This window comes from Dromiciops gliroides, chromosome 1 (assembly GCF_019393635.1).
Source record: "Dromiciops gliroides isolate mDroGli1 chromosome 1, mDroGli1.pri, whole genome shotgun sequence".
Lineage (NCBI taxonomy): Eukaryota > Metazoa > Chordata > Mammalia > Microbiotheria > Microbiotheriidae > Dromiciops > Dromiciops gliroides.
Genome location: NC_057861.1, coordinates 742,010,001 through 742,035,301, shown reverse-complemented (window position 1 = coordinate 742,035,301; position 25,301 = coordinate 742,010,001). Strand labels below are relative to the sequence as shown.

The 25,301-nt window shown below is 41.5% G+C and overlaps 1 protein-coding gene across 2 annotated transcripts in view; it reads left to right on the top strand.

Annotated features, from left to right (window-relative positions):
• The window catches only part of ABHD6 (abhydrolase domain containing 6, acylglycerol lipase), a 47,424-nt gene that overhangs the window by 16,987 nt on the left and 5,136 nt on the right, over positions 1-25,301 (top strand). Inside the window, exons 1-6 of one of the 2 annotated variants that reach the window (XM_043977641.1) lie at positions 538-647; positions 10,033-10,128; positions 11,635-11,791; positions 14,396-14,509; positions 15,418-15,550; positions 22,468-22,625. In XM_043977641.1, the coding sequence (XP_043833576.1) occupies positions 10,100-10,128; positions 11,635-11,791; positions 14,396-14,509; positions 15,418-15,550; positions 22,468-22,625 (591 nt within the window). In that variant the 5' untranslated portion in view covers positions 538-647; positions 10,033-10,099. Of the gene's footprint in view, positions 1-502; positions 648-10,032; positions 10,129-11,634; positions 11,792-14,395; positions 14,510-15,417; positions 15,551-22,467; positions 22,626-25,301 lie in introns of those variants that run through there. The other variant, XM_043977640.1, reaches the window with a different exon arrangement.

Sequence of the window (25,301 nt, the reverse complement as noted above, 5' to 3'; positions counted from 1 at the left end):
CACACACACACACACACACACACATATATATATATATATATATATATATATATATATATATATATATATATATATATATATATATATATATATATGCCTGGGGTTGCATAAAAATTTCTCAGGCAAAAAGGGGTCTCCAGTGAAGCCCCCCAGGGCATTTGAACCTTTTTGGCTCTATATCCTGCATCCTTTTCCTTGTACTGCACTGGCTCTCCAGTCTATACCACAGAGCCAAACCCCAGTAGGGTCTTGCCTTCTTCCATGTCCTCTCAGGACGGTTGTAGCTTCTGAAACTGACTAGGGAAGATTCAGTGGAATCCTGTAAAAACTCATCTGGTGCTCCTTTGTAAAAATTACAAACGCGCTGATCCAACCCTTATTTTTGCCTGGTTTCTAACTGCACTTGGGAGTTCCTTTCTCTTTCCCTCTGTATGTTTGGCATCCCTCGCCCCCCACCTCAGCACATGGTTTGAAAGATTTTTCCCCTCTTTAACATCTACAGGTAAAACCAAGCCTTAAAAAGACAAGATGGATCTTCATGTGCTGAACATGTTTGTCATAGCTGGAGGCACTTTGGCCATCCCCATCTTAGCCTTTGTGGCTTCTTTTCTCCTGTGGCCCTCGGCGCTGATCAGAATCTATTACTGGTAAGAGATTCAGGTTTGTAATTGACATTTTGACAGGCAACACATAACCATCCTTGGATCTGCTCATCCAGCAGAGTGCCCGATACTCAACAGGTGCTAAATGAATGCCTTGAGGTTGATTAATCTTTTAGAATTGATTCCATTTTGGAAGCATTGTTGAAAAATGTATTGAAAGTTCTTATAGGACTACTCTCCAAAGTTGCTAATTGCCTTTTATTTTTTCCCTAAGACCACCCACACCTCCAAATTCATATACTTTTTGTTTCTAGCAAGAAGAGAGCCATTTTCTTTAAAGACAAAATATTTCTCTTTTGGTCTGGACTTGAGATTTGATCAGGGTAGAGGAGTACCAGAGTGGAAAGAAAAACCTGGCAGCATGGAGAGGATGAAATTGCTAAGATGTGTCCAAGCAAGATTTAAATAATAAGAACTATTATTTGAATGATGACACATTTATATGATCCTTTGAGATTTGTAAAGAACATTACAGATATAATCCCATCTGAACCTCACAACAACCCTTAGAGGTAAGTGCTATTATTATCTCCATTTTACCCATGAGGAAACTGAGGCTAAGGAGCAGTGCCCATGGTCACACTGCTAGTAGGAATCAAAGATGGGATTTTAAATTACATCTTTCTGATTCCAACTTGAGCTCTTATCAAGCAAGCAATCAGTAAACATTTATTAAGCACCTACTATGTGCCATGGACTTTTCCAAGTGCCGGGCATATTCACTACTTCAAGCTGCCTTTTGGGGTCTTGGACACAGATCATTCTGAGTCCAGGCCATCAAATCCAACCCTCTCTTTAAACATGAAATGTTTTCTTTTTAAACATGAAATAATTTTCCTGGGGGCTTTTTGGTTTTACATCAGAGTTATTTCTGATTATACGCCACCCCCTCAATACCCAGAACTGACTTTTCCTTCGTAACAAGGAAAAACAGTTAATCAGCGAGGTTCTTTTTCCTTTGAAATATATAAATAAGTTGCATTCTTGGACATTGAATGTCAACACAGTTGCTGCCACAGTTGCTGTGTTGACATTCAATGTCCAAGAATGCAATTTATTTACATATTTCAAAGGAAAAGAATCTAATTAAGCTGTCCCAGGTGGCATCTAAGACAGAAAGAAAAAACATTTTTTTAGGTTTATGCTGAAATTGTTTCACTCACATAATGATGAAAATCACTTGGTTAAACCCTTTAGTGTTTCACTGCCAAGTAAAGAGAAGTTTTCTACAGAATGAAGGAATTGAGAAATAATGTCTCCAGGGATGAAGTGATGTCTGGGAAGATCACATCTGGGCTCTTCCAGCTGCCCTCTTTTCTGGCTTTCTCCAGTTCCAGTGGCATGTTCAGTTCTTAGCATGCCATGGAAGGCTCTGATCCTTGAAAAGAAGTTAGGGGAGGGGCAGCTAGGTGGTGCAGTGGATAAAGCACCAGCCCTGGATTCAGGAGGACCTGAGTTCAAATCCAGCCTCAGACACTTGACACTTACTGGCTGTGTGACCCTGGGCAAGTCACTTAACCCCAATTGCCCCACACAAAAAAAAAAGAAAAGAAAAGAAGTTAGGGGGATAGTGGAGAGCTTTTGGTGCCCCCTTGGGCACAGGGATGACTTCAGAGATGGATGGGGCTCTACCTCCTTGAAGACTGAGTCTTTTCAGGGGGCCGGGAAGGAGGCTTTGGTTTGTTCCCTAGCATGGGACTGTTAAATGCAAAAGCCCATTAAGGTCAGTGCGTTCCTGCTCAGAGACACCATGGAACGGAATCTTCATCCTTTGATGAAGCTGATAATATGGAAGCAGGTTATTCTTAGAGTCCCTGTAGCCCTGATGAGTCTTCCTGGTGGACTAACCGGTTGTTGTAAGCACAGATACGTTGGGCATACCTATTCATGATGCTGTGAAGCAGTTAAGGGGATGTACTGTACTCATGGTAAGGGTCAAGGGCCAGGGAAGCCTTTTTTTTTGGCAGGGCAATGAGGGTTAAGTGACTTGCCCAGGGCCACACAGCTAGTAAGTGTCAAGTGTCTGAAGTCAAATTTGAACTCAGGTCCTTCTGAATCCAGGGCTGGTGCCTTATCCACTGCGCCACCTAGCTGCCCCCACCCAGGGAAGCTTTTTGGATTGCAGCAAGTAGAATTATTGCTTTGGGAGACCAGTGTTTGAGTCCAAGGATGTGGACCCAAAGAGGCAACATTGTTGAGAGAGCTGGATTGGGACCTGGCTGCCAATCCCATCTCTACCATTTACTACCCATGTACCTTTGGGTAACTCAGCCCTTCTGGGTCACAAGTTCCTTGTCTGGAAAATGAAAGGGTTGGACTAGATGGTGTTTAAGGACCCTACCAGCTCTAAGTCTGTGATCTTATATGAAAGTCAAGTAACAGCAGCAGAGAGCTCATAATCCCATTGTAAAACAGAGCAGAACGATGTCCTGTGAGAACAACAACATGGAAAGAGCCCATCCCCTGAACATAGCGCTGTCATCTTTAACTCCATAGGTCAAAACCAGAACTCATTATCCTCTCCCCCATCCCAAATCCTCCTTTTTTCCTAACTTCCCTATTATTGTTGAGGATACCACCATCCTCCTGGTCACCCAAGCTCAAAACCAAGGTCTCATGCTTGACTCCTCCTTTTCTCTCATCTCCCATATCTCATCTCCCAATTACCAAATTCCACGTGTTTTATCTTTGGAATAGCTCTTATAGATTCTTCTCTTCTCTTCTCTTCTCTTCTCTTCTCTTCTCTTCTCTTCTCTTCTCTTCTCTTCTCTTCTCTTCTCTTCTCTTCTCTTCTCCCCTCCCCTCCTTTCCCCTCTCCTTTCCTCTCCTCTCCAATTATTTTCTCTGACACTGCAACTGTCTGGTTCAGACCCTCATCATCTGACACATGGGCTATTGCCTGCTGGTTAGTATGCTTGCTACAAGTCTCTCCCTTCTCCAGTCTATTCTCTCATCCAGCTATCAGACTGATCTTCTTAAAGAATAGAGCTGACTGGGGCAGCTAGGTGGTGCAGTGGATAGATCACCAGCCCTGGAGTCAGGAGGACCTGAGTTCAAATCTGGCCTCATACACTTGACACTTACTAGCTGTGTGACCCTGGGCAAGTCACTTAACCCCAAATGCCTCACCAAAAAAAAAAAAAGAATAGATCTGACCAAATCTCTCTCTGTCTCTCTCAAAATACACACGTGCGCGCGTGCACACACACACACACACACACACACACAACTTCAGAATGTCCAGGATAAAATTAAACCTGGTCCCTTCTTACCTTTCCCATCTTCTTGCACCTTCTTCCCATCCACATACTCTGTAGTCTCCTAACAGTGGGCACCTGGCTCTTCCTCACACAGATATTCCATTTCCTTGTTCTGGGGATTTTCCCTATGCCTAGAACACTTTCCCCTCCTCATCTCTGCCTCCTGGCTTTCTTGTTCCTTCGAGTCTCAGTTAAAGTCCTACATTCTGCAAGAAACCTTTGCCAACCTTCCTTAATCTTAGTGGCTTCCCTTTGAGAGTATCCACAATTTATCCTGCATGTATCTTGTTTGCACATATGTGTTTTCATGTGTTTTCCCCATTAGACTGTGAGCTTCTTTTGTTTTGTTTTGGGTTGTTTTTTTTTGGTTTTGGTTTTGGTTTGGTTTTTTTTGGTGAGGCAATTGGGATTAAGTGACTTGCCCAGGGTCACACAGCTAGTAAGTGTTGAGTGTCTGAGGCCAGATTTGAACTCAGGTCCTCCTGACTCCAGGGCTGGTGCTCTATACACTGCACCACCTAGCTGACCCTAGACTGTGAGCTTCTTGAGAACAGGGACTATTGTTTGCCTGTATTTGTATTCCCATCTCTTATTATGGTGCCTGATACTTTGTTGTTGTTTATTTGTTCAGTCATATCTGACTCTTCATGACCCCGTGGACCAAAGCCCTTCTATCCTCCACTAACTCCTAAGGTCCGTCCAAGCTCATTTCATTACTTCCATGACACCCTCTATCCACCTCATCCTCTGTCATCCCCTTCTTTTGCTTTCAGACTTTCCCAGCATCAGGGTCTTTTCCAGTGAGTCCCATCTTCTCATTATGTGGCCAAAGTACTTCAGCTTCAGTTTTGTCCTTCCAATGAGTAGTCTGGATTAATTTCTTTAAGTATTGACTGACTTGATCTCCTTGCTCTCCAAGGGGCTCTCCGAAGTCTTCTCCAGCAGCACCACTGTCACTTGATTCATGTCCACAGGAATCCCCAGCCCCAGTTTGTCTTTGGTGGTAAACCCCTAGTGGTATTCAATGAGTGGCTCAGAATGCCCATCGATGCATCTGACAATCCCACTTACTCAGTTGGGTCAGACTCATTTCAAGACAGAGGCATTTTGGGGAACTTGCTCAGTATATGTTCTATTTATATGCTGAGAGTGTGATTGTTAAATGACAAACTTTTCTGAAGGAAGTAGAGGTGTTTCCCTACCTAGTTTTCTGTGGAAGAAGTTGGGGGCTTTCCATTCCATCATCCATCAGCAATCATTTAATAAGAGCCTACTATGTGCAAGCCACTCATCCTTTCAGGGTTCTAGGCAACTCGGAGACTCTATGTTGCAGAGAAAATGCCATCCTGCATTGTTAGGAGTTTCATTATTTAGGAGTTCATATAATGAAATCACAGGTTCAGCCTCTTTCCCCCTTTTACCCATTTTGCACTATGTGCCAGACACTACTAAATGCTGGGAAAACAAATACCAGAAAGTGACTCTGTGGAACCACAGAGAGAAGCCCTTAATGGGGGTTTGCGCTGGTTCCACTCTCAGAGCATCTGTCCCTGGTTCTGAGAATCCTTGAAATGTGTCCAACCCATTTTCATTAAGATGTTGGTGGGCAAGGCTGTGGCTGAAGGTTTCTGAGTATATTAGACTGTAGGGAGTGATCTCATAGGTAGCTCAGTCTTTCGTGGCAAATGAAAGAAATGGAGAACTGGTTTTCATTGAGTTGAAGGAGCAGAATATAGAGCACAACAAGATGTTGACAGTTCTCAATTTTTTTGAGTTGTTTCAGTCATCTTCCACTCTTAGTGACAATTTTTTTTATTTTCTTGGCAAAGATACTGGCATGGTTTGCCATTTCCTTCTCCAGTTCATTTGACAGATGAGGAAACTGACGCAAACAGGGTGAAGTGACTTGCCCAGGGTCTGAAGCTGGATTTGAACTCAGAAAGAGGACTCTCCCAGATTCCAAGCCCAGTGCTTTATCCACTACACCACAGAGCTGCATTTTTCTAAGCATTTTTTTTTAAAGAGAGCTAAGTTGGGCAGTAAAGAAAGGAATAAAACTAGCAATTCTCTAAGGAAGTGGGTCCTTTAAAAATGATACTAAAGAGATACAAGTTTAAAAAAAAACACTGCTTGATAAGGAACCCAAGCTGCTGTTATCTCTCCTGACAGGGCACAAAGTGGCTTTTTATGAGCCTGGCTATTTAGGTCACTAGGACCTTGGTCCGTGTTATTCCAGAAATCAAACACTCTGATTTTGTGAGAGGGGGCTCTTTAGCTGTAAAATGCCCCATTGTTCCAGAGAAAGGTTTACACGTTTTGTGTTTCTTCTCTGTAAGCTTTTAGCTAAGTTTTTCTCTCTTGATTTGTGATATTTACAAATGAGAGCAGGGGCACCCAGTGTGTGGGCTGTAGTCTTCTGGGGAGCTAAGGCTTTTTTCAAAAGGTCTGCAAATCCACATCTAATGGCTTAGCAGAATAAAGATGCAAACGTCTTCTCCAGATGGAATAAATAATATGTCTTCTACAATGATGATTTAAACTCATCTTTATACTCTAAGGGTTTCCAAGTGAGGTAGGCATGTTTAAAGGTGACGATATCTGAGGTACCACCTGACACCCATCAGATTGGCTAATATGACAAAAAAGGAAAATAATAAATATTGGAGAAGTTGTGGAAAAATTGGAACACTAATGCATTGTTGGTGGAGCTGTGAACTGATCCAACCATTCTGGAGAGTAATTTGAAACTATACCCAAAGGGCTTATAAAGCTGTGCATACCCTTTGACCCAGCAATACCACTATTAGGTCTTTTCCCCAAAGAGATCATAAAAAAGGGAAAAGGACTCACATGTACAAAAATATTTATAGCTGCTCTTTTTGTGGTGGCAAGGAATTGGAAATTGAGGGGATGCCCATCAATTGGGGAATGGCTGAACAAGTTGTGACATATGAATGTAGTAGAATACTATCGTGCTGTAAGGAACGATGAGCAGGCAGATTTCAGAGAAAACTAGAAGGACTTGCATGAACTGATGCTGAGTGAGATGAGCAGGACCAGGAGAACATTGTACACAGTATCAACAACATTATGTATGTGTTGATCAACTGTGATAGACTTGACTCTTCTCAGCAATACAATGGTCCAAGATAGTTCCAAAGGACTCAGGATGGAAAAGACTCCACATCCAGAAAAAAAACCAACTGTTGAATCTAGATGCAGATCAAACCATACTATTTCTATTGGTTGTTGTTGTTGTTATTTTTCTTTTTTGAGGTTTTTCCTTTTTGGTCTGATTCTTCTAGCACAGCATGATTAATGCAGAAATGTGTTTAATGCGATTGTACATATTTAACCTATATCGGATTGCTTGCTGTCTTGGGGAGCGGGGAGGGAGGAGAGGGAGGGAAAAAAATTTGAAACTAGAAATCTTATAAAAACAAATGTTGGGCAGCTAGGTGGCACAGTGGATAGAGCACCAACCCTGGATTCAGGAGGACCTGAGTTCAAATCTGGCCTCAGACACTTGGATATGACCGAAATGAGTGAACAGCAAGGATCCCATAAAATTCTTAGAAGTTAAATAAAGTGTGGATTTCTTAAAGGGAATAGGTTGGGAACTGCTCAATTAGCCCACAATAAGAATCTTAGAGAGAAGATCCTGTTTTCCTCTTTGACCATTTTACTCCCTTAGGTTTTTTTGTTTTTGTTTTTGTTTTTTTTGGTGGGGCAATGGGAGTTAAGTGACTTGCCCAGAGTCACACAGCTTGTAAGTGTCAAGTGTCTGAGGCCGAGTTTGAACTCAGGCCCTCCTGAATCCAGGTCCAGTGCTTTATCCACGGTACTACCTAGCTGCCCCACTCCCTTAGTTTTGAAGGAGGCAGGTCTCGGGAGGAAACTACAACCTTATGAGCAAGAGGGGTTGCATAGTCTTCTCCCTTTTCACTTTGGGATAGAAATAGGCCCCACTGAAAGGTATTTGGATGGTGAAGGGGATAGAGTGATGGACTTGGAAACAGGAATGGAAACTGAGTTCAAATCCTGCCTCAGACATTTACTGGCTGTGTGACCCTTGTTGAGTCATTTAACTTCAGTCTGTCTCAGTTTCCTCATCTGTAAAATGGGGATAATAATATCACCTACCTACTTCCCAGGCTTATTGCAATGAAGATTAGATGAGATAATGTTTGTAAAGCTCTTTGCTAATCTTAGGGCAAAGTGCTGTGTTATTAATGAAAATATATCTCCATTGAGAGGAGCTTTGTAAGTAAAAACTGCCTAAGCAGAAGAAAAGGAACCATGACCCCATAAGAGCAGGTGAAGGAAGAAGGGACAAGCAGGGGCAGCTAGGTGGTGCAGTGCATAAAGCACTGGCCCTGGATTCAGGAGGACCTGAATTCAAATCTGGCCCTAGACACTTGACACTTACTAGCTGTGTGACCCTGGGCAAATCACTTTGCCCAGCCAAAAAAAAAAAAAAAAAGGGACAAGGAATCCTGTTAGACTTAGAAGGAGAGACCAAAAAGTGTTTATGGAATATAAGTAATTCCAAAGCACACGGGATGAGTTATCTCAACATTTAATAAGTTTAGAATTAGCTGTTTAAAATGAAGTAGAAAAAAAATTTAAAAATTAAAATAAAAATGAAGTAGAATTGTTTTAGAAGCTAGCTTATGTTCCTCATAACTTCTCATTTCAAGTACTTTATAATAATATTTGGCATTTATGTAGCACTTTACAGTTTTCAAATTACTTTACAAATATTATCTTGTTTGATCCTCATAACAACCTTGGAAGGAAGGTGCTATTATTATCATCCCCATTTTCCATATGAGGAAACTGAGGCAGGCATAGATTAAATGACTTTCCCAGGGTCATGTAGCTAGTGAATGAGGCAGGATTTGAACTCGGACCTTCCCAACTCTAGGCCCAGCATTGTATCTACTGTGCCAAATTTCATACTCTGTCCTCCATGTTGCACTCCCCCCCAACATTTCTGTTTTACAAATAAGATGTATACACTTATTCTCAAGACCCACACTGTGGTGTATGTCTCAGAGGTCTTGGAGGAATAAACTCATTTTTAAATGAAAGCTACCATACAATCCCAAAGAATTTAGTTGAGGTGGCCGAAGGATGGCCCCGTGCTTCATTTTAGGGTGCTCTTCAAGTGGATTTTGGCTGAGGCCCTGGGCTCTGCCAGAAACTCTACAGAAACCACATTCAATTCAACTGCATCTGGTGCATGCCAGACATTATACTGAGTCTGGAGAGATACAAAGACCAAAAATGAAGCAGAAAGGCATTATGGGATAGCGTAAAAAGTGCTAAATTTAGAATCAGAGGTTGTTGTTGCTTAGTCATTTCAGTCATATCCAACTCTTCATGACCCTATTTGGGATTTTCTTGGCAAAGATACTGGAGGGGTTTGCCATTTCCTTCTTATTTCAGCTCATTTTTACAGATGAAGAAACTGAGGCAAATAGGGTTAAGTGACTTGCCCAGGGTCACACAGTTAGGAAGTATCTAAGGCTGGCATTGAACTCAGGAAGGTCCATCTTCCTGACTCCAGGCCTGGTACTCTATTCACTATGGTGCACCCTAGCTGTCCCTCATCCTTGACATTCATAAAATTAAATAAAAGTTCCTGATTTGAAAATCTGTGCTCAGACCCATCCACATCTGGGGTTCTCCAATTCAGAGGACTTGGATTCAAATCCTGACACTTGTGTGACCGTGGGCACTTCTCTGAACCTGCTTCCTCCTCTGGAAAATGAGGGGGTTGGGTGAGGGGATCCCCAAGGTCTTTTCTAGCTTTACATCCATGATCCTATGAAATAATGCCTGTCCTCAAAGAGCTTATAGTCTACCAAAGACATACAGCTTGGACAGAAGTACGGGAATATAGACACATTTGTTATCAGGCTCTGTGTGATGAATTTGAACTCAGGTCCTACTGACTCCACAGCTGGTGTTCTATCCATGACGCCCCTTGAAATTATTCTTTCAAGACTAGGAGGCCAAAGTCTGTCACAAAAATGAGTCGTTGAAGTAACCAAGGTCACGTTCGCTCTTTCTGCCATTTGTTATTTTCTGGCTACATGCAAAAGACAGCGACAGGAAACTTCAGGAGAAGTTTGGTCAAGAGGGGAATGTCCTCATGACAGCTGGTTTGGAATGAAGACTAGTGCTGCTCTCACCCTGAGGTAAACTAATAGTATCAGAGATATCCTGGAGCACACTGGTTAAAAATCTTTGCTATATGTAGAGGTGGAGAACTGTGGGTGAGGGACACTGCCCATAACATCAGACTTTGGAAATGTCTTGGTTAATTTTGCTAAGCTGTTTCTCCCTCTCTTTTTTGTTTTCTGGGAGGCAGATTGGAGGAAGGATGGAAAACGTAGGGGATGTGAAAACAAAAGATCAAAAAAATGTATTTTTAAAAAAAGATTTTGGAACAGTTGAAAGACTGTGCACTCCAGAGTCAGAGGATTCAGGCACAATATTTCCTGTGTGACCTTGGGCAATTCACCTCACTTCATCAGGCCTCAGTTTTTTCATCTGTAAAATGAGGGAGTTGAGGAGCAGCTAGGTGGCACAGTGGATAGAGCACCGGCCCTGGAGTCAGGAGGACCTGGGTTCAAATCTGGCCTCAGACACTTAACACTTACTAGCTGTGTGACCCTGGGCAAGTCACTTAACCCCAGTTGCCTCACCCCCCCCCAAAATGAGGGAGTTGGACTGAATTGTCTTTTAAGGTACATTCCATCTTCAGATATGTCCTCCTATGACCTTAAATAAAACCAAATCTCAATACAAAACAACCCTGCTCTCTCTCGCCAAACAAATTTTCTAGAATTCGGGTCTCTAGATTGATTTTTAAGGAAATGACACCTGATCCATCTCTTTAAAATTTTTTAAACTTTATTAACATTTATTAAAAAACTTTTTTGAGTTCCAAATTCCTTCCCGCCTGTCCCACCCATTGAGAAGGCAAGCGACATATCAGTTATACCTGCGAAGTTATGCAAAACATATTCCCATAGCAGTGATGGGCCTAAAATAATAATAAGCAAGAAACACGAAGAAAGTGAGGCAATTATACACCTCAGGTTGCACTCAGAGTTTATCAGTCCTCTCTAGAGGTGGAGAACATTTTTCATCCATGGGTCCCTAACTGTCATGGAGCATAGTCTTGGTCAGAAGAGCTAAATCTTTCCCATTACAGTATTGCTGTTACTGCGTACACTCTGACGGGTCCCTTTAAGGGCGATTTTTTTTTTTCTCCCTGGACATGCTGCTTAGCAAAACACACCAGATGCATCCATTAAAGCACCTTTTGTTCTTCCTGACTGAACGGTCAATGAGTAGGGGCTTGATTGGCACCAAGGAGGCCCTTGCTGAGGTGCACACACAGGCTATAAAGCTCTGGAAAAAATCTTTGCATGTGGTGTGTGCTGCAAAATGCATCCATCCCAGAGGGAGGCCAGCTTTGTGCTGCCTATAAGTAGGTCCTCATTAACCATTCATCACCCAGGCCCTGGTCTCTTTGTTGTGTCATGCTAATTTTTTCTCTCTCTCTTCCCCATCCCTGTCTTCTGTCTTCTGTCTCTCTGTCTCTGTCTCTGTCTCTCTCTCTCTTGTATTTCTGGCTCTAACACTCCCTTCCCCCGCCCCTTCCCCTCTCTCTCACACTCACCTCCACCCTCTAGGTACTGGCGTCGGACCCTGGGTTTAACGGTTCGCTACGTCAGCCATGAAGACTACAAGTTCTGCTATTCCTGCCGGGGGAAGCCTGGAGCCAAACCTTCCCTTCTGATGCTGCATGGCTTCTCTGCCCATAAAGATATGTGGCTTCATGTAGTCAAGGTAGGCAGCCAGCTCTTCCCTTCATAAGGAGATGCCTCACGAGATCTGAGATACCAGTAGATCAGGCACTTATACCAGCTATGTGGCCCAACGCAGGTCACTCAACCTTGCTCAGCCTCAATTTCCTCATCTGGAAAATGGGAATATAGTACCCACCCCACAGGGCTGCGGCCGAGATCAAATGAGGTAATATATAGAAAGCACTCTGCAAACTTGGGCCCCACCCTGTGTTCATGGTCACTATTATTAAGAGTTTGTCAAGGAGGGCAGCTAGGTGGCGCAGTGGATAGAGCACCGGCCCTGGAGTCAGGAGTACCTGAGTTCAAATCCGGCCTCAGACACTTGACACTTACTAGCTGTGTGACCCTGGGCAAGTCACTTAACCCACATTGCCCTGCAAAAAAAAAAAAAAAAAGACTTTGTCAAGGAAAAGAGTTAGTCTACATCCTTGTAGGTCTATACAAATGAATCCAGAGGGGCAGATTCAGCCTTTTACTCTAAGGGGATTGGACGGGATGATCTCGAAGGCAGCGGGTAACAGTAGAAAGAGACTTGGGTTTGGAGTCCAAGGACCTGGATTCAAATCCTGGCTCTGCTTCTCATTACCTGCATTATTTCCTATTTTATTACCTTGGACAAGCCACTTCCCCTCTCTGAGGAAAGGAGGATGAATGCATTTATTTTTGATGCCATAAAATTTCACCCTCATGTAGGTATTTATGTTGTAGAACAAGCCTGTAGTCCTCAGTAACACTGGATGGGGAAGAAGGGAGCGGGGAGAGGGAGGGAGCAGGGAGAGGGGAGGCATGCCTCTCACACCTCCCCTTTGTCCTCTTCTGGCAGAACAACCATCACTGTCAAGAGTGGGATTTCAAGGTTTTAAATCATATCTGTTTATACTTTTAAAATTGGGGTTTCTCCCTCCCCCTTATTTAGGAAATTATTCCATATGGTCATTTGTTATAGCAACTTTATGAAAACCCCTCCAGGGCTCTTTGCTGAGCTTCTGGTTGCCTGCCGAGGTTGACTTGCTTCTGGCTGCCCCACTTTGATTAGTTAGATAAAGCCTGAAACTAAGAGCCTAGGTCTAGGGGGAGGGAGGGGAGGCAAGTAGGACTGTGGGAGCTCAGGGCTTCGGGCCTAGAGCCAAATCATCCCAATTAAGAATCTACCCTTGATCACATTTACTAGGACTGTGATGGTTGGTTAGTAGTGCTGAACTTTTTTAAAAAAAGTTTTTAATTGTTTTTATGTGCAGAGGGGAGAAATATATTTAGAAATTAAGGTAATATAAAAATATATGAATAAAATAAAATTAATTCTTAAAAATGAATCTTTCTTTAGAGAACAGAGTTTCCCAACAACCTATTAGACACCAAACATTTATTAAGTGCCCAGTGTGTGTAGAGCACTGTGCTAGCCAAAGCTTAACTGAGATGGCCTGCCCTCAGGAAACATACAGTCTAGTAAGTCACACCAACACAGAAACTATGAATAGAGAGGATAATAATGAAAATAATCATAATAGCTAGCATTTATATAGCACTTTTTTTGCTTACCTGAAGTATCTCATTTGGGCCTTCTAACAACCCGGTACTACAGGTCTGATGGTGCCAAGTTTAGGAAAGAGGAAATAGAGGCCCAGAAAATCGAAGTGATTTTAAGTATTAGAATCAAAATTTGAATGCAGGTCCCCCTGCCTTGAAGGTCATTCTCTGAGAACCTGGTTGCTCTGATTCCCCACTGGCCTTTCTCCTTGAGGTAGGTGTGACTTCCTGTGGCTGGAATGAGTTAGGGAGTGAGAACTAAAGATGAAAACAAAGAAGGTGGCACCTACCACTGGCTGGACTAGAAACATGCCAAGCTGGTGTGCTCATTGGGCCTGGCTGCCTGATTCACCTTCTCACTCCTAAACACACTATTTATGTCACCTTTGTCCTTTTGGGGCATCTCCTCTTTTGAGGTGGCTCTGGATTTTAATCAGATTTGCCTGTATGAAAATGTTGGGGGTAGAACCTCATAATAATAGCTAATACCTACTATGTATATAGCGCCTTCTGTGTGCCAGGTACTGTGCTGAGCGCTTTACAAGTATTATCTCATTTGATCCTCACAACAACCCTGGAGGTGGATGCTGTTATTCTCCCCAGTTTATAGATGGAGAAATGGAGGTTAGGTGACTTGCCCAGGGTCACACAGCTAGTGAGTATCTTAGGCCACATTTGAACTCAGGTCTGACTCCAGGCCCAATACTATCCCCTGTGCCACCAGCTGCCCCATATAAGGTGATTTGCCTTTGCCCTGAAATGGACTCGGTGGCCTCTGAGAGGAGTGGTCTTCTCCACACAGCTGACTCCTTCTAACTCGAGACCTTTGATCCTACGGGTGACCTTGAACAAAATGCTTCCCCTTCCTGGTCCTCCCTTTTCTCACCTGTGAAATGAGGGGACTAGACCAGATGGTTTCTGAGCTCCACTCCCTTCTGGCTCTAGATCCCGACTCCAAGGGTTCCGTGCTGCTTTTCCAGAAGAGCTCTGTCCTCTCCACCAGCCTTTGCACCGCTATCTTCTCTAATGGGTTGTTCTATTTTTTGTGTGTCCTTAGTTCCTTCCAAAAAACCTTCATGTGATCTGTGTCGATATGCCCGGCCATGAGGGTACCACCCGCTCTTCCTTAGATGATTTATCAATAGATGGACAAGTTAAAAGGATTCACCAGGTAGGTGGTGGGAAACCTCCGTCCTGTAGGACTCAGACCTTCCCTACCCTTCCTCTCTTAAATATGAGGTAGGTGGTTTATGTTGGCCTGTGGACCAGCTGCTAATGAATGCATTCTCTCTGTATGTTGTGTTAGGACATATCAGGCAATCAAAGAGGACTTTTGATTAGATATTTAGAAGTTAGACCCTTTGAAATCTGCTTTATTCTTAATTTATTTAAGGTGCATTTGAAGAATCTGATTGGGGAAGCTTCCCATACTTCCTTGAAAGGGAACTTCTGAACTGCCATCAATCAGTCAGTAAATCAGCCAGCATTTATTAAGCACCTTCCTGTTGCCTAGCATAGTTTCTTGTCTGTTTGAGAATATGGTACCCAAGATTTAGCATGGCAAAGTGAGAAATCACTAGGTCTGGAGTTTGAGGGATGGGGAGATAGGGATTTCACTGGCATAGGGAATTCTCCATTGAGGAAATGCTCTCTACCAATGCAGGTAGGCACCTTCTCTGGGACTTACAGGCTTAAGAGAAATGCCTAGGACACTGAGAGCTTAAGTCGACAAATCAATCAGCAAGCATTTCTTAATCTCTTACTGTTTGCCAAGGCACCTTACAAAGAGCTAAGGCTACAATGAGAGGCAAAAAGGTAGCCCCTGACTTCAAGGATCTTACATTTTAATGGGGGGGACAACACACTAAGGTTTTCATACAGTCCAGCCAAGTCAAAGAGGAATGGCCCTTTAACGAAGCCTTGGGAATCTGCACTCAGGAAGACAAGAGGGTCAAAGGATTTGCTACAAGGGCAGGAGCCTACTGGGCTGTGGTTATTTTGAGTTGCCTTGACAGGGAAGCCACTCCCGCCATGGTCGGTTGCAGTTCAGTCACCAGCGACTTCTGCTTCTTCTTATAGTTTGTGGAGAGCATCAAGCTAAACAGGAGGCCTTTCCACCTGGTGGGCACTTCCATGGGGGGCCATGTCGCAGGGGTGTATGCTGCCTATTATCCATCGGATGTCTGCAGTCTGACGCTGGTGTGTCCTGCTGGTGAGTCCCCAGGGTAAATCACCCTAGTCAATTGAGTCTCAAGTCTGGGCTGAAGATTGTCGGGAGCTAACAGCCATTCCTGAGTGAGACTTAAGCAAGCAATCAAAAAGCATTTATTGAGCACCTATGTTGATAAATAGATGAGCATGTATTAGGTGCTTACTATGTGCCTGGTGCTGTGTCAGGCATCAGAGATAAAAATAGTAACTTCTTAGAGTACCTTCTGTATGAAATCTCATTTCCATGTTGAGCTCGATAATATTTTAAAAATAACTATGGCCCACTCACCAGAAAACCCCTGTTCGTTGAAACCTAGTGAAGCTTTCCTTCAACTCCCAAACTTTGGAGAACAGCACTGAACTTCATTGGACATCTTTTGACTAAGGACTTTAGGATTAGAACTTAGAGCTTTTAAAATAAAGTTTATCGATGTTTTATTTTTTCATTATACAGTAGGTAACACCACTCCATGAGAAGTCTGTGAAACAGACCTCTCTTCCTTGTAACAGAAGAAAACAATGAAGCAAAACTAACAATACAGCAACTTTCACATCTGTAGCATCTGTTTTCTCTCCCTCCCATCCCCACCCCCTTGACAAAAAGAAAAACAAGTACCTTGTAAGAAATATGGATAGTAAAGCAAAACAAATTCCCCCAATGGCTGTATGTGTGTGTGTGTGTGTGTGTGTGTGTGTGTTGCATTCTGTACTCTAAATCTATCACCTTTCTATAATGCATCCCATGTGTATTATAAGGCCTTTGGAATCATGGGTGATAATTGTATTGATACTAATTCTTTTGGGGAGGGCAAGGCAATGAGGGTTAAGTGATTTGCCCAAGTTCCCACAGCCACTAAGTGTCAAGTGTCTGAGGCCACATTTGAACTCCTGTCCTCCTGAATCAAAGGCAGGTGCTTTATCCACTGCGCCCCCTAGCTGCCCCCGATACTAATTCTTACAATTTGTGAAGGTGTTTGTTTTTACAGTGCTGTGATTATTGTATATTAGGTTCTCCTGATTCTGCTTATTTAATTCTTAATCAGTTAATAAAAAGTCCTCAAAATTATAATATTGATGTTATAGCATAAATTATTCTTTGGATTCTGCTCACTTCCTTCTCTATTAGTTCATACGAGCTTTTCTTTGTCCCTTTAAAATCATCTATTTCCTCATTTCTTACACCATCCCATTCCTAGGAACACAATCTGTTCCACCATTCCCCAGTTAATGGACACCCACTTAGTTTCCTGTTTTTTGACACCACAAAAAGACTTGCTATAAATATGTTTGAACATATAATACCTTTTCTTCTTTCTTGGATCTTTTTAGAGTAGAGACTCAGTAGCAGTATAGATGGGTCAAAGGACATATAATATTTAGTAACTTTTTGTGAAAAATTCCAACTTGTTTTCCAGAATGGTTGGACCCATTTACAGGTATATGATCAGTGCATCCGTTTGTCTTTTCCCCCACAATCCCCCCCGACTTTGATCATTTTCCTTTGTTGTGGTTTTTTTCCATCTTAGCCAAGTTGAGGGTATCAGGTAGAGCTTCAGAGTTGCCTTAATTTATATTTCTCTAATCAGTTATGATTTGGTGCATCTTTATATGGATATAATTTGGTTTCTTCCTCTTCAGAACTGCTTGTTCATATCTTTAGACCAATTATCATTGACTTATAAATCGGAATCAGTTTCTTACATATCTTGGAAGAGATGCCTTTTTCAGAGAAACTTGTTACAAAGATTCTTTTTCTCGTTATTTGATCTTAGCTTTACTAGATTTGTTTGTACACAATCTTCCACATTTTTTAATCAAAATTATGTTTTATCTTCTGTGTTCTTCTCTATCCCTTCTCTGATAAAGAACTTTTCTCCTATCCATAGACCTCATAGGTACTTTTTTTCCTTGTTTCTCTAATTTGTTAATGATGTGACTTTTTATATCTATATCATACATCCATTTGGACTGTTCCTTGGTCTTCAACATTTTTTGTTTATTTTGTGGTCAGATTTATCTAGGACTGATAGAGGCAAATTGGGGCTCCCTCCCCCAACAATTATAGTTTTACTATTTAAAATTTGGGGGGCAGCTAGGTGGCGTGGTGGATAGAGTGCCGGCCCTGGAATCAGGAGTACCTGAGTTCAAATTCGGCCTCAGACACTTAACACTTACTAGCTGTGTGACCCTGGGCAAGTCACTTAACCCCAATTGCCTCACTTAAAAAAATAAAAATAATTTTTTTCAAATACATATAAAATAATTTTAATGCTCATTAAAAAAAAATTTGAGTTTTAAATTCTCTCCCTCCCTTCTGAGAATGCAAGCAATTTGATATAGTTTATACATGTGCAGACATGCATATTACTACTATATGTTAGTATATATTAGCTAGCAAAACATAGCACTATATTAGTTACTTGTAATTTAATTTTTCATTTGAGTATTTTATAACTATGCTACTTAGTGTACATATGTTAACTGAAATCAATTCAATATCTATGATTTTCAGTAAAATCTCCTTTAAATAAGCCTTTATCTCCTTTAAGTCTATTTTGCTACTTGCCTTATCTAAAATAATAATTACTACCCCTGATTTTTTGTGTTCATTTAAGGTATAATAGATTTTGCTCCAGTCTCTTATTTTAATTCTGTGTAAGTTTTTAGGTTTCATATGCATTTCCTGTAAGCAACATATTATGATCTTCCATTTTATGTCTGAGTTCATCCCATTCACATTCATAGTTATGACAGTTAATTGCTTATTTACCTCCATCCTATTCTCTAATACTTTTTTCTTCTCTATTCTCCTCACTCCTGCTTTATTTCAAGTTGTTAACACCATCCCTCCTTTTTAAAAATTTTAACCTTCTGAATTTCATTATCTCTTCTCCAAAATTGGGTTTGCCTTACTTCTGACTTATCCCTCTGTCAATCTACTCTGTTTCTTATACTCCATTTTCTCCTTTTCTTATTCCTATCTCAATTCTTGTTGAGTTTAATATATTGCTACAACAAACTCTGTGTGTGTGTGTGTATGTGTGTGTGTTCTGCTCTTTTCACCAGTTTAGATGAAAATGAGTTTCAAGTGATGGCCTGTTCTCCTCATTCTTTCCATGTTTGCATATAGTTCTATTTGTACAACACTATTATGTGTGTCAAGAAATTCTCCAATATTTCCTCCCGTTAGTCCTTGTGAAGATTTGCTTTCCTTTCTTTTGGCTTTTTTTTTTTTATAGCATCTTCCAAATACAATAAAACTAAGGATAAGTCTTCTGTCTCAATAGACAGCCTCTATGGTCCCTTGGAACATTAGAATGCAAATTGTTCATACTTTTATAAAGCCTTTTCTGATTATTCACTTACATTTACCTTTTTATTTTATCTTTTCACTCTCATATTTATATTTCAGAGTTTCTTTTCACCCGTTTTTTTCATAAGGAATATTTATAAGTCCTCCATTTCATTGAAGATCCATTTTTTTCCTCATAGGATTATATTCATTTTTACTGGGTAAATTATTCTTGGTTGTAGACCTTTATCTTTTGCCTATTGGAATACAATATCTCATTCCATGTTCTCTGCTCCTTTATAGTGATAGCTATTAAATCATGTGTAATTCTTTGTGTGGTTCCTTGCTATTTGAATTCTTTCTTTCTGGCTGTTTACAGTATTTTTTTTTCTTTTGTCTTGAAGCTCTGGATTTTGGCAAGGACATTCCTGGAAGTTTTCATTTTGGTGGGTTTTTTTCCCACAGGTAGATTCTTTCTCTTTTTTCACAATGACTTCTTGCTCTAATAAATCTGGGCAATTTTCTTTAATGATTTCTTTAATTTAGATGGTTAGCTTCTTTTTTTGGTCATGGATTTCAGGTAATCCCATGATAGTTGAGTTACATTTCCTTGATCTGTTTTCCCAGTCAGTTATTTTTTATATGACATCTTATATTTTCCTCTACTTTCTCGTTCTTTTTACTTTGTTTTAAGAATTCTTGTTGGCTTCTAAAGTCATTAATTTCTATTTGATCCATTCTGATTTCTAGGGAATTTGCTACTAGGGTAAGGTTTTGTACTTCTGTTAAATAGTTGATCCCTTTTCCAAGTTTCTCCTCCATGACTCTCATTTCTTTTACAATATTAATAAATAAAAACAACAACCTCTCCCATCACTTCTTTGAAGAATCCTAATTGTTCTTTTAGACAAATGCCAAAGGCAGGATTTGAACTCAAGTCATCTTTATCACTCACCAAAGTCTCTTAGGAGCTCTGCGACCTTGAGCAAGTCATTTTGACATTCTAGGTCTCAGTTTCTTCATTTTTTAGATGAAGGGTTTGTGAGGGCAGCTAGCTGATGTAGTGGATAAAGCACCGGCCTTGGATTCAGGAGTACCTGAGTTCAAATCCGGCCTCAGACACTTGACACTTACTAGCTGTGTGACCTTGGGCAAGTCACTTAACCCTCATTGCCCTGCAAAAAAACAACCAAAAAAACCCCCAAAACCAAAAACAACAACAACAAAAAAAGATGAGGGGTTTGTCTTTGTGATTTCTACACTCCTTTCCAGCTCCCTATCTATATAAAGTTCTATGACGAAAGGGATTCTTTCTTAGCTAAACTCTAAACCCTCCCTAGCACTTTGCTGCTTTATTCTCATCATGTGTTTAAAAAAAGTTTGTGGTTGAATTGAATTAATGGTGAAGAGCAGATAGGAAGAGAGCAGAGTTGGAAGAGACTACCATGTCCAGCGCTTTCATTTTGCTGATGGGAAGCTGAGACCCAGAGACATAAAATGACTGGTCCAAGGTCGTGCAGCTAATTGGTGGTAGAGCGTCCCCCTTAGGCTCAGCTTTCCTGTGTTCTTCTCTCCACCTAACTGCTTTTTGGATCTCTTCTTCTTTGTTTTTTCTCATTCCTGTTCCCTTAACCATTGCCCCTCATTTCAACTCTGCAATATTAAGTATGATACTTTGTGGCTTGCATATCATGACTCCCTTCTCTGACCACCACTCACCATTGACTAGATTGTCCACCCAGCTAGAATGTAAGTACCTTGAGGACAGGGGCTGTCTTTTTTTTTTTTATGCATCCACAGTGGACATTTACCATGTACATGTTTTTCATTCATTCAGCATGGATTGATTAGTGGATAGAAAGCTGACCTCAAGAGTTAGGAGACCCTGAGTTCAAAGTCTACATCTGACACAAATTTTCTGGATGACCCTGGGCAAATTAATTCCCTTTTCAGTGTCTCCAGGTGAGTCTCCATGACTGTTAACTGGTGCTATGATGGTAAAGAAGTTTCCTTACAGGGCATTCCTTATGTTAATGAAATCACAGATCCAGTCTGAAAACAAAATAAAACAAAACAAAACCCATAGTCAGGCAAAAAAGCCATTTGCCACTGGTCAAAACCTGTTTCTGCTCAGGGAAAGAAAAACAGTGGGAAGTTCAGCAACAGCTGTTTCTCTCTCTCTCTCTCTCTCTCTCTCTCTCTCTCTCTCTCTCTCTCTCTCTCTCTCTCTCTCTCTTTCTGACAAAGTTCCTAAGAAGATTTGGGGAGAAAAATTATATTCATGGGTGAGTCAAATTGGAACAGTGGGCAGGAAGCATTAACACAGAGTAGGGCAAACAGATTTCTTGATGAGACGTGAGCCAACATGTTAAGTAACATCTATTTTATACCAGCACAGCAAGGAACAGGATTTTTTTTTTTTTTTTTTTTTGCAGATAAAGTCAGCGAGGATTGGCTGAGGATCAGAGAGCCCAGGGTCACAGAGCTAGTGAGAATCTGAGGCAGGATTTGAATTCAGGTCTTCCTGACTCCAGGTCCAAAGCTCTATACACTGCACCACCCAGCTATCTTAACTAGTAAAGTGTTAAGAGGCAAGATTTGAACCCAGGTCTTCTAGACTCCAAGTATAGTACCTTATTCACTAGGACTTGCTGCCACTTTAAATAAGGACAGGTAACACAAGCCTAACCAAGTCGAACTTCCTTTTTTTTTTTTTTTTTTTTTTTAGTAGGCAACTGGGGTTAAGTGACTTGTCCAGGGTCACATAGCTAGTAAGTGTTAAGTGTCTGAGGCCGGATTTGAACTCAGGTACTCCTGAATCCAGGGCCGGTGCTTTATCCACTGCACCACCTAGCCGCCTCCTCGAACTTCCTTCTAAAGAAGATCTTTCCCCATGCCCTTTCCCCCACCCAGGGCCTTCCTCTGAGATGACCTCTCATTTACACTGGATACAGTTTGCATGTTGTCTCCCTACTGGAATATAAACTCACCGAAGGCAGGGGGTATTTTTGTCTTTCTTTGTTTATTCATTGCTTAGTAGGGTACATAGGTAGGGCTGAACAAATTCCCATTGGCTAACACTTCTTTTTTTTTTTTTTTTGGTGAGGCAATTGGGGTTAAGCGACTTGCCCAGGGTCACACAGCTAGTAAGTGTTAAGTGTCTGAGGCCGGATTTGAACTCAGGTCCTCCTGGATCCAGGGCCAGTGTTTTATCCACTGCGCCACCTAGCTGCCCTGGCTAACACTTCTTACATTTGTCTGGTTTTGACATCCAATGGCCTTGCCATTATGGATTTAAGCAGAAAAAAGTCTCAGGTAGCTCTTCCATCACAGAGGTTGGGTCCCGCGGGTCTCCAATACTGCAGAGATTCTCAGGCCTTGTACTGATCTGCTTTGTCCCTCTGTCATTTTTCGTCTTTGTTACAAGGGATGATGACTCGTTGGGTTGTAAAGGGAAATATTTGGGGAAAGGTGGTGACATAAAAAGAAAAGACATGAGTAAAAATAAGATAAACTCTAGAACAAGCCGGGAAGCACGCGCCGGGTTGCAGGAGCTGGGCCTTGAGCAGGGCATGGCACAGGCTGGACACGAGGCTCACCGAAATCTTTTGCCTTGGCATCCGTAGGCCTGCACATAACTACCGAGAACGCCTTCGTGAAGAAGCTCAAGGTACTTCAGGAAACATGCGCTGTGGATAAAATCCCCTTAATCCCATCGACCCCAGAGGAAATGGCCAACATGCTGAAGCTCTGCTCCTACGTCCGCTTCAAAGTGCCGCAGCAGGTGAAAGCTTGGGGAGAGGGGTGCTTCCATTGCCAGACAAAGTGCATCAGGATCCTAGAATCTCGGCATTGACTAGGGAGGCCATTGACCTCTGAAAGGTCACCTTTGTGACCTCAGGCGAGTCACCTGAATGCTCTGTGACTCAGTTTCCCCCTCTGTAAGGTGAGGGGCGTGAGTAGGACTATGGGCTTCTGAGGTCCTTTTCAACTCGAGTTCTATGATCCAAGGCCATCCAGTCCAGATGGTACTTGATCAATCATTCACTCGTCAATCAGCCCAGGCTTTGCCTTGAAGACTTCCAGTGAGAAAAACCCACTCCCATCTCCCAAGGTAACTTACACACTGGTTGGAAGACAGGCTCCTCTGAACCTTAGCTCCTTTAGATCCAAGCTTTTAACAGGCTTACCACGCTGAGCAAACCAGCCAGCATCCCAGAGCCCCCTGGTGTGGTTGGTATATTGTTTCTACAAAGAAATTATGGAGTCAAAACATAAAAACTTTAAATGTGGGCATTTATTTTATTAGATCATAAAAATGTATTCTGGGGCGGCTAGGTGGCTCAGTGGATAGAGCACCGGCCCTGGAGTCAGGAGTTCAAATCCGGCCTCAGATACTTAACACTTACTAGCTGTGTGACCCTGGGCAAGTCACTTAACCTCAATTGCCTCACTAAAAAAATAAAAAAATAAAAAAAAAATAAAGATGTATTCTGAAGGATTTGTTTTGTTTGTTCAGTGAGGATAGAAGCTAGTGGGAGGCCAGATCAATTTTTAAAATGCTGATTACTTGAGAAAAAATATAAAAAATTATTTAAAAATTTAATTTCATTAAAATGTTAGTTGGTACCAGGCTAAGCAAGAAGGACACATGAGAACCCTTGAAGAGCTGGAATACCCAGAAGACCCAACAAAGATCCATGCTGTCCTTAAAAAAAGACCTTGGTGGCATCTTCCAAGGGTCTTTATTAGGGGCAGCTAGGTGGCGCAGTGGATAAAGCACCAGTCCTGTATTCAGGAGGACCTGAGTTCACATCCAGCCTCAGACACTTGACACTTACTAGCTGTGTGACCTTGGGCAAATCACTTATCCCACATTGCCCAGCAACACACACATACCATTATACATTGATGAAAGCTAATTTGTTAGCATGATTCAGTTCCATTGGTTGACATGACTTGAATTTGCTCCAGGCAAAGTCCATCATGTAAGTGTGGTTTAATCAGTCCTTCCCTGATCTAGACAAAAGAATCTATGTCCATTTCTTTTGTTCCCTTGGGTTTGTCCCAGATGAAATTTGTTGAAGTTTCTCAAGGAGAACTGGATTTGGGGGAGGGGGGAGAAAGCACTGAGAAACCAATCTCTGGGTCTCCCAAGAAATCCATTATTAATAATTATTTTCTCATTGTATATAGATATGATGAAATATGATTGTGCTGTAAGGAATGGTAAGGGGGGATGGTTTCAGAAAAACCTAGGAAGGTTTGATGAACTGATATAAAGTGAAGGGAGTAGAATCAGGAGATCAATATAATAATGACATTATTGTAGACAAATAGCTTTTAGAACTCTGATTAATTCAGTGACCAAACATGATTGCATAGGACTCAGGATGAAATGTGACCCACTCCTCACAGAGAAATCATGGACTCAAAGGGAAGACTGAGATATGTTATTTTCGGATGTGGCCAATGACAGAATTAGTTTTGTTTGACTATTTCTAGTTGTAACTCGAGTTTTGTTTTTCATTCTTTCTCAATTGAGGGATGGGGAGAAAAGGTTGGGGAGAGTGAAGGCAGATTTTTGTCGATTAAAAAATAATTAAAAGCAAAGACAAATAAAAACTATAAACAAATACTTTTTTAGTTTATTATTTCATTAAATTTTTTTTTGATTAACATACAATGCTCAAACTAATGAATTTTGGGGAAAAGATTCCATTTTATTTATTTTCAACTCCAAATTCCCTCCCACTTCCTCCTCCTGTCCATTGAGAAAGCAAGAAAAACAAAACGTGTTACAAACAGGTGTAGTGAAATAGATTCCTACATTAGCTATGTCAAAAAAAAAAAAAAGGTTTCAATCTTCTTTCTGAGTCCATCATCTCTCTCTCTGGAGGTGGGCAACATGCCAGAGACTAACACATTTTTAAACTTCCAATCACAGCCTTCACAAGCAGGGCATTTATGGCTAGAAGCACGTGCAGCATTTGTAGCAATAATAATGAAAAAATAGTCATAATAATAGATAGCCCAAATCAAAACAAACAAAAAAATAATGATAGATAGCACTGTATTGCTTTGCAGAGAGTTTTATATATGTTCTCATTTGATCCTCAACAGCAACCCTGTGAGGGAGGTGTCACTATTACCCCCGAATTACAGATGAGGAAACTGAGGCATAGAATGTTGAAGTAATTAGAGAAGGGTCATGCGGCCAGGAGGTGTCCAAGGTGGCATTTTACTCTGGTCTTCCTGACTCAGTCTGTCCCTACCTCAAGACAGAGTTGGAAAGGGACTTAGAAGGTCCCTGGTCACCAAGACAACAAGCCTTCATCAAGCAGCCACTACTGTGTGCAGGCATCAAATGCTATGTGCTAAGTGCTGCCCTCTTAGAGCTCACAGGTCCCCAGAGGAGTCCCTTTGAGGTCAATGGCTTGATTAAGATCATACAGGCTTT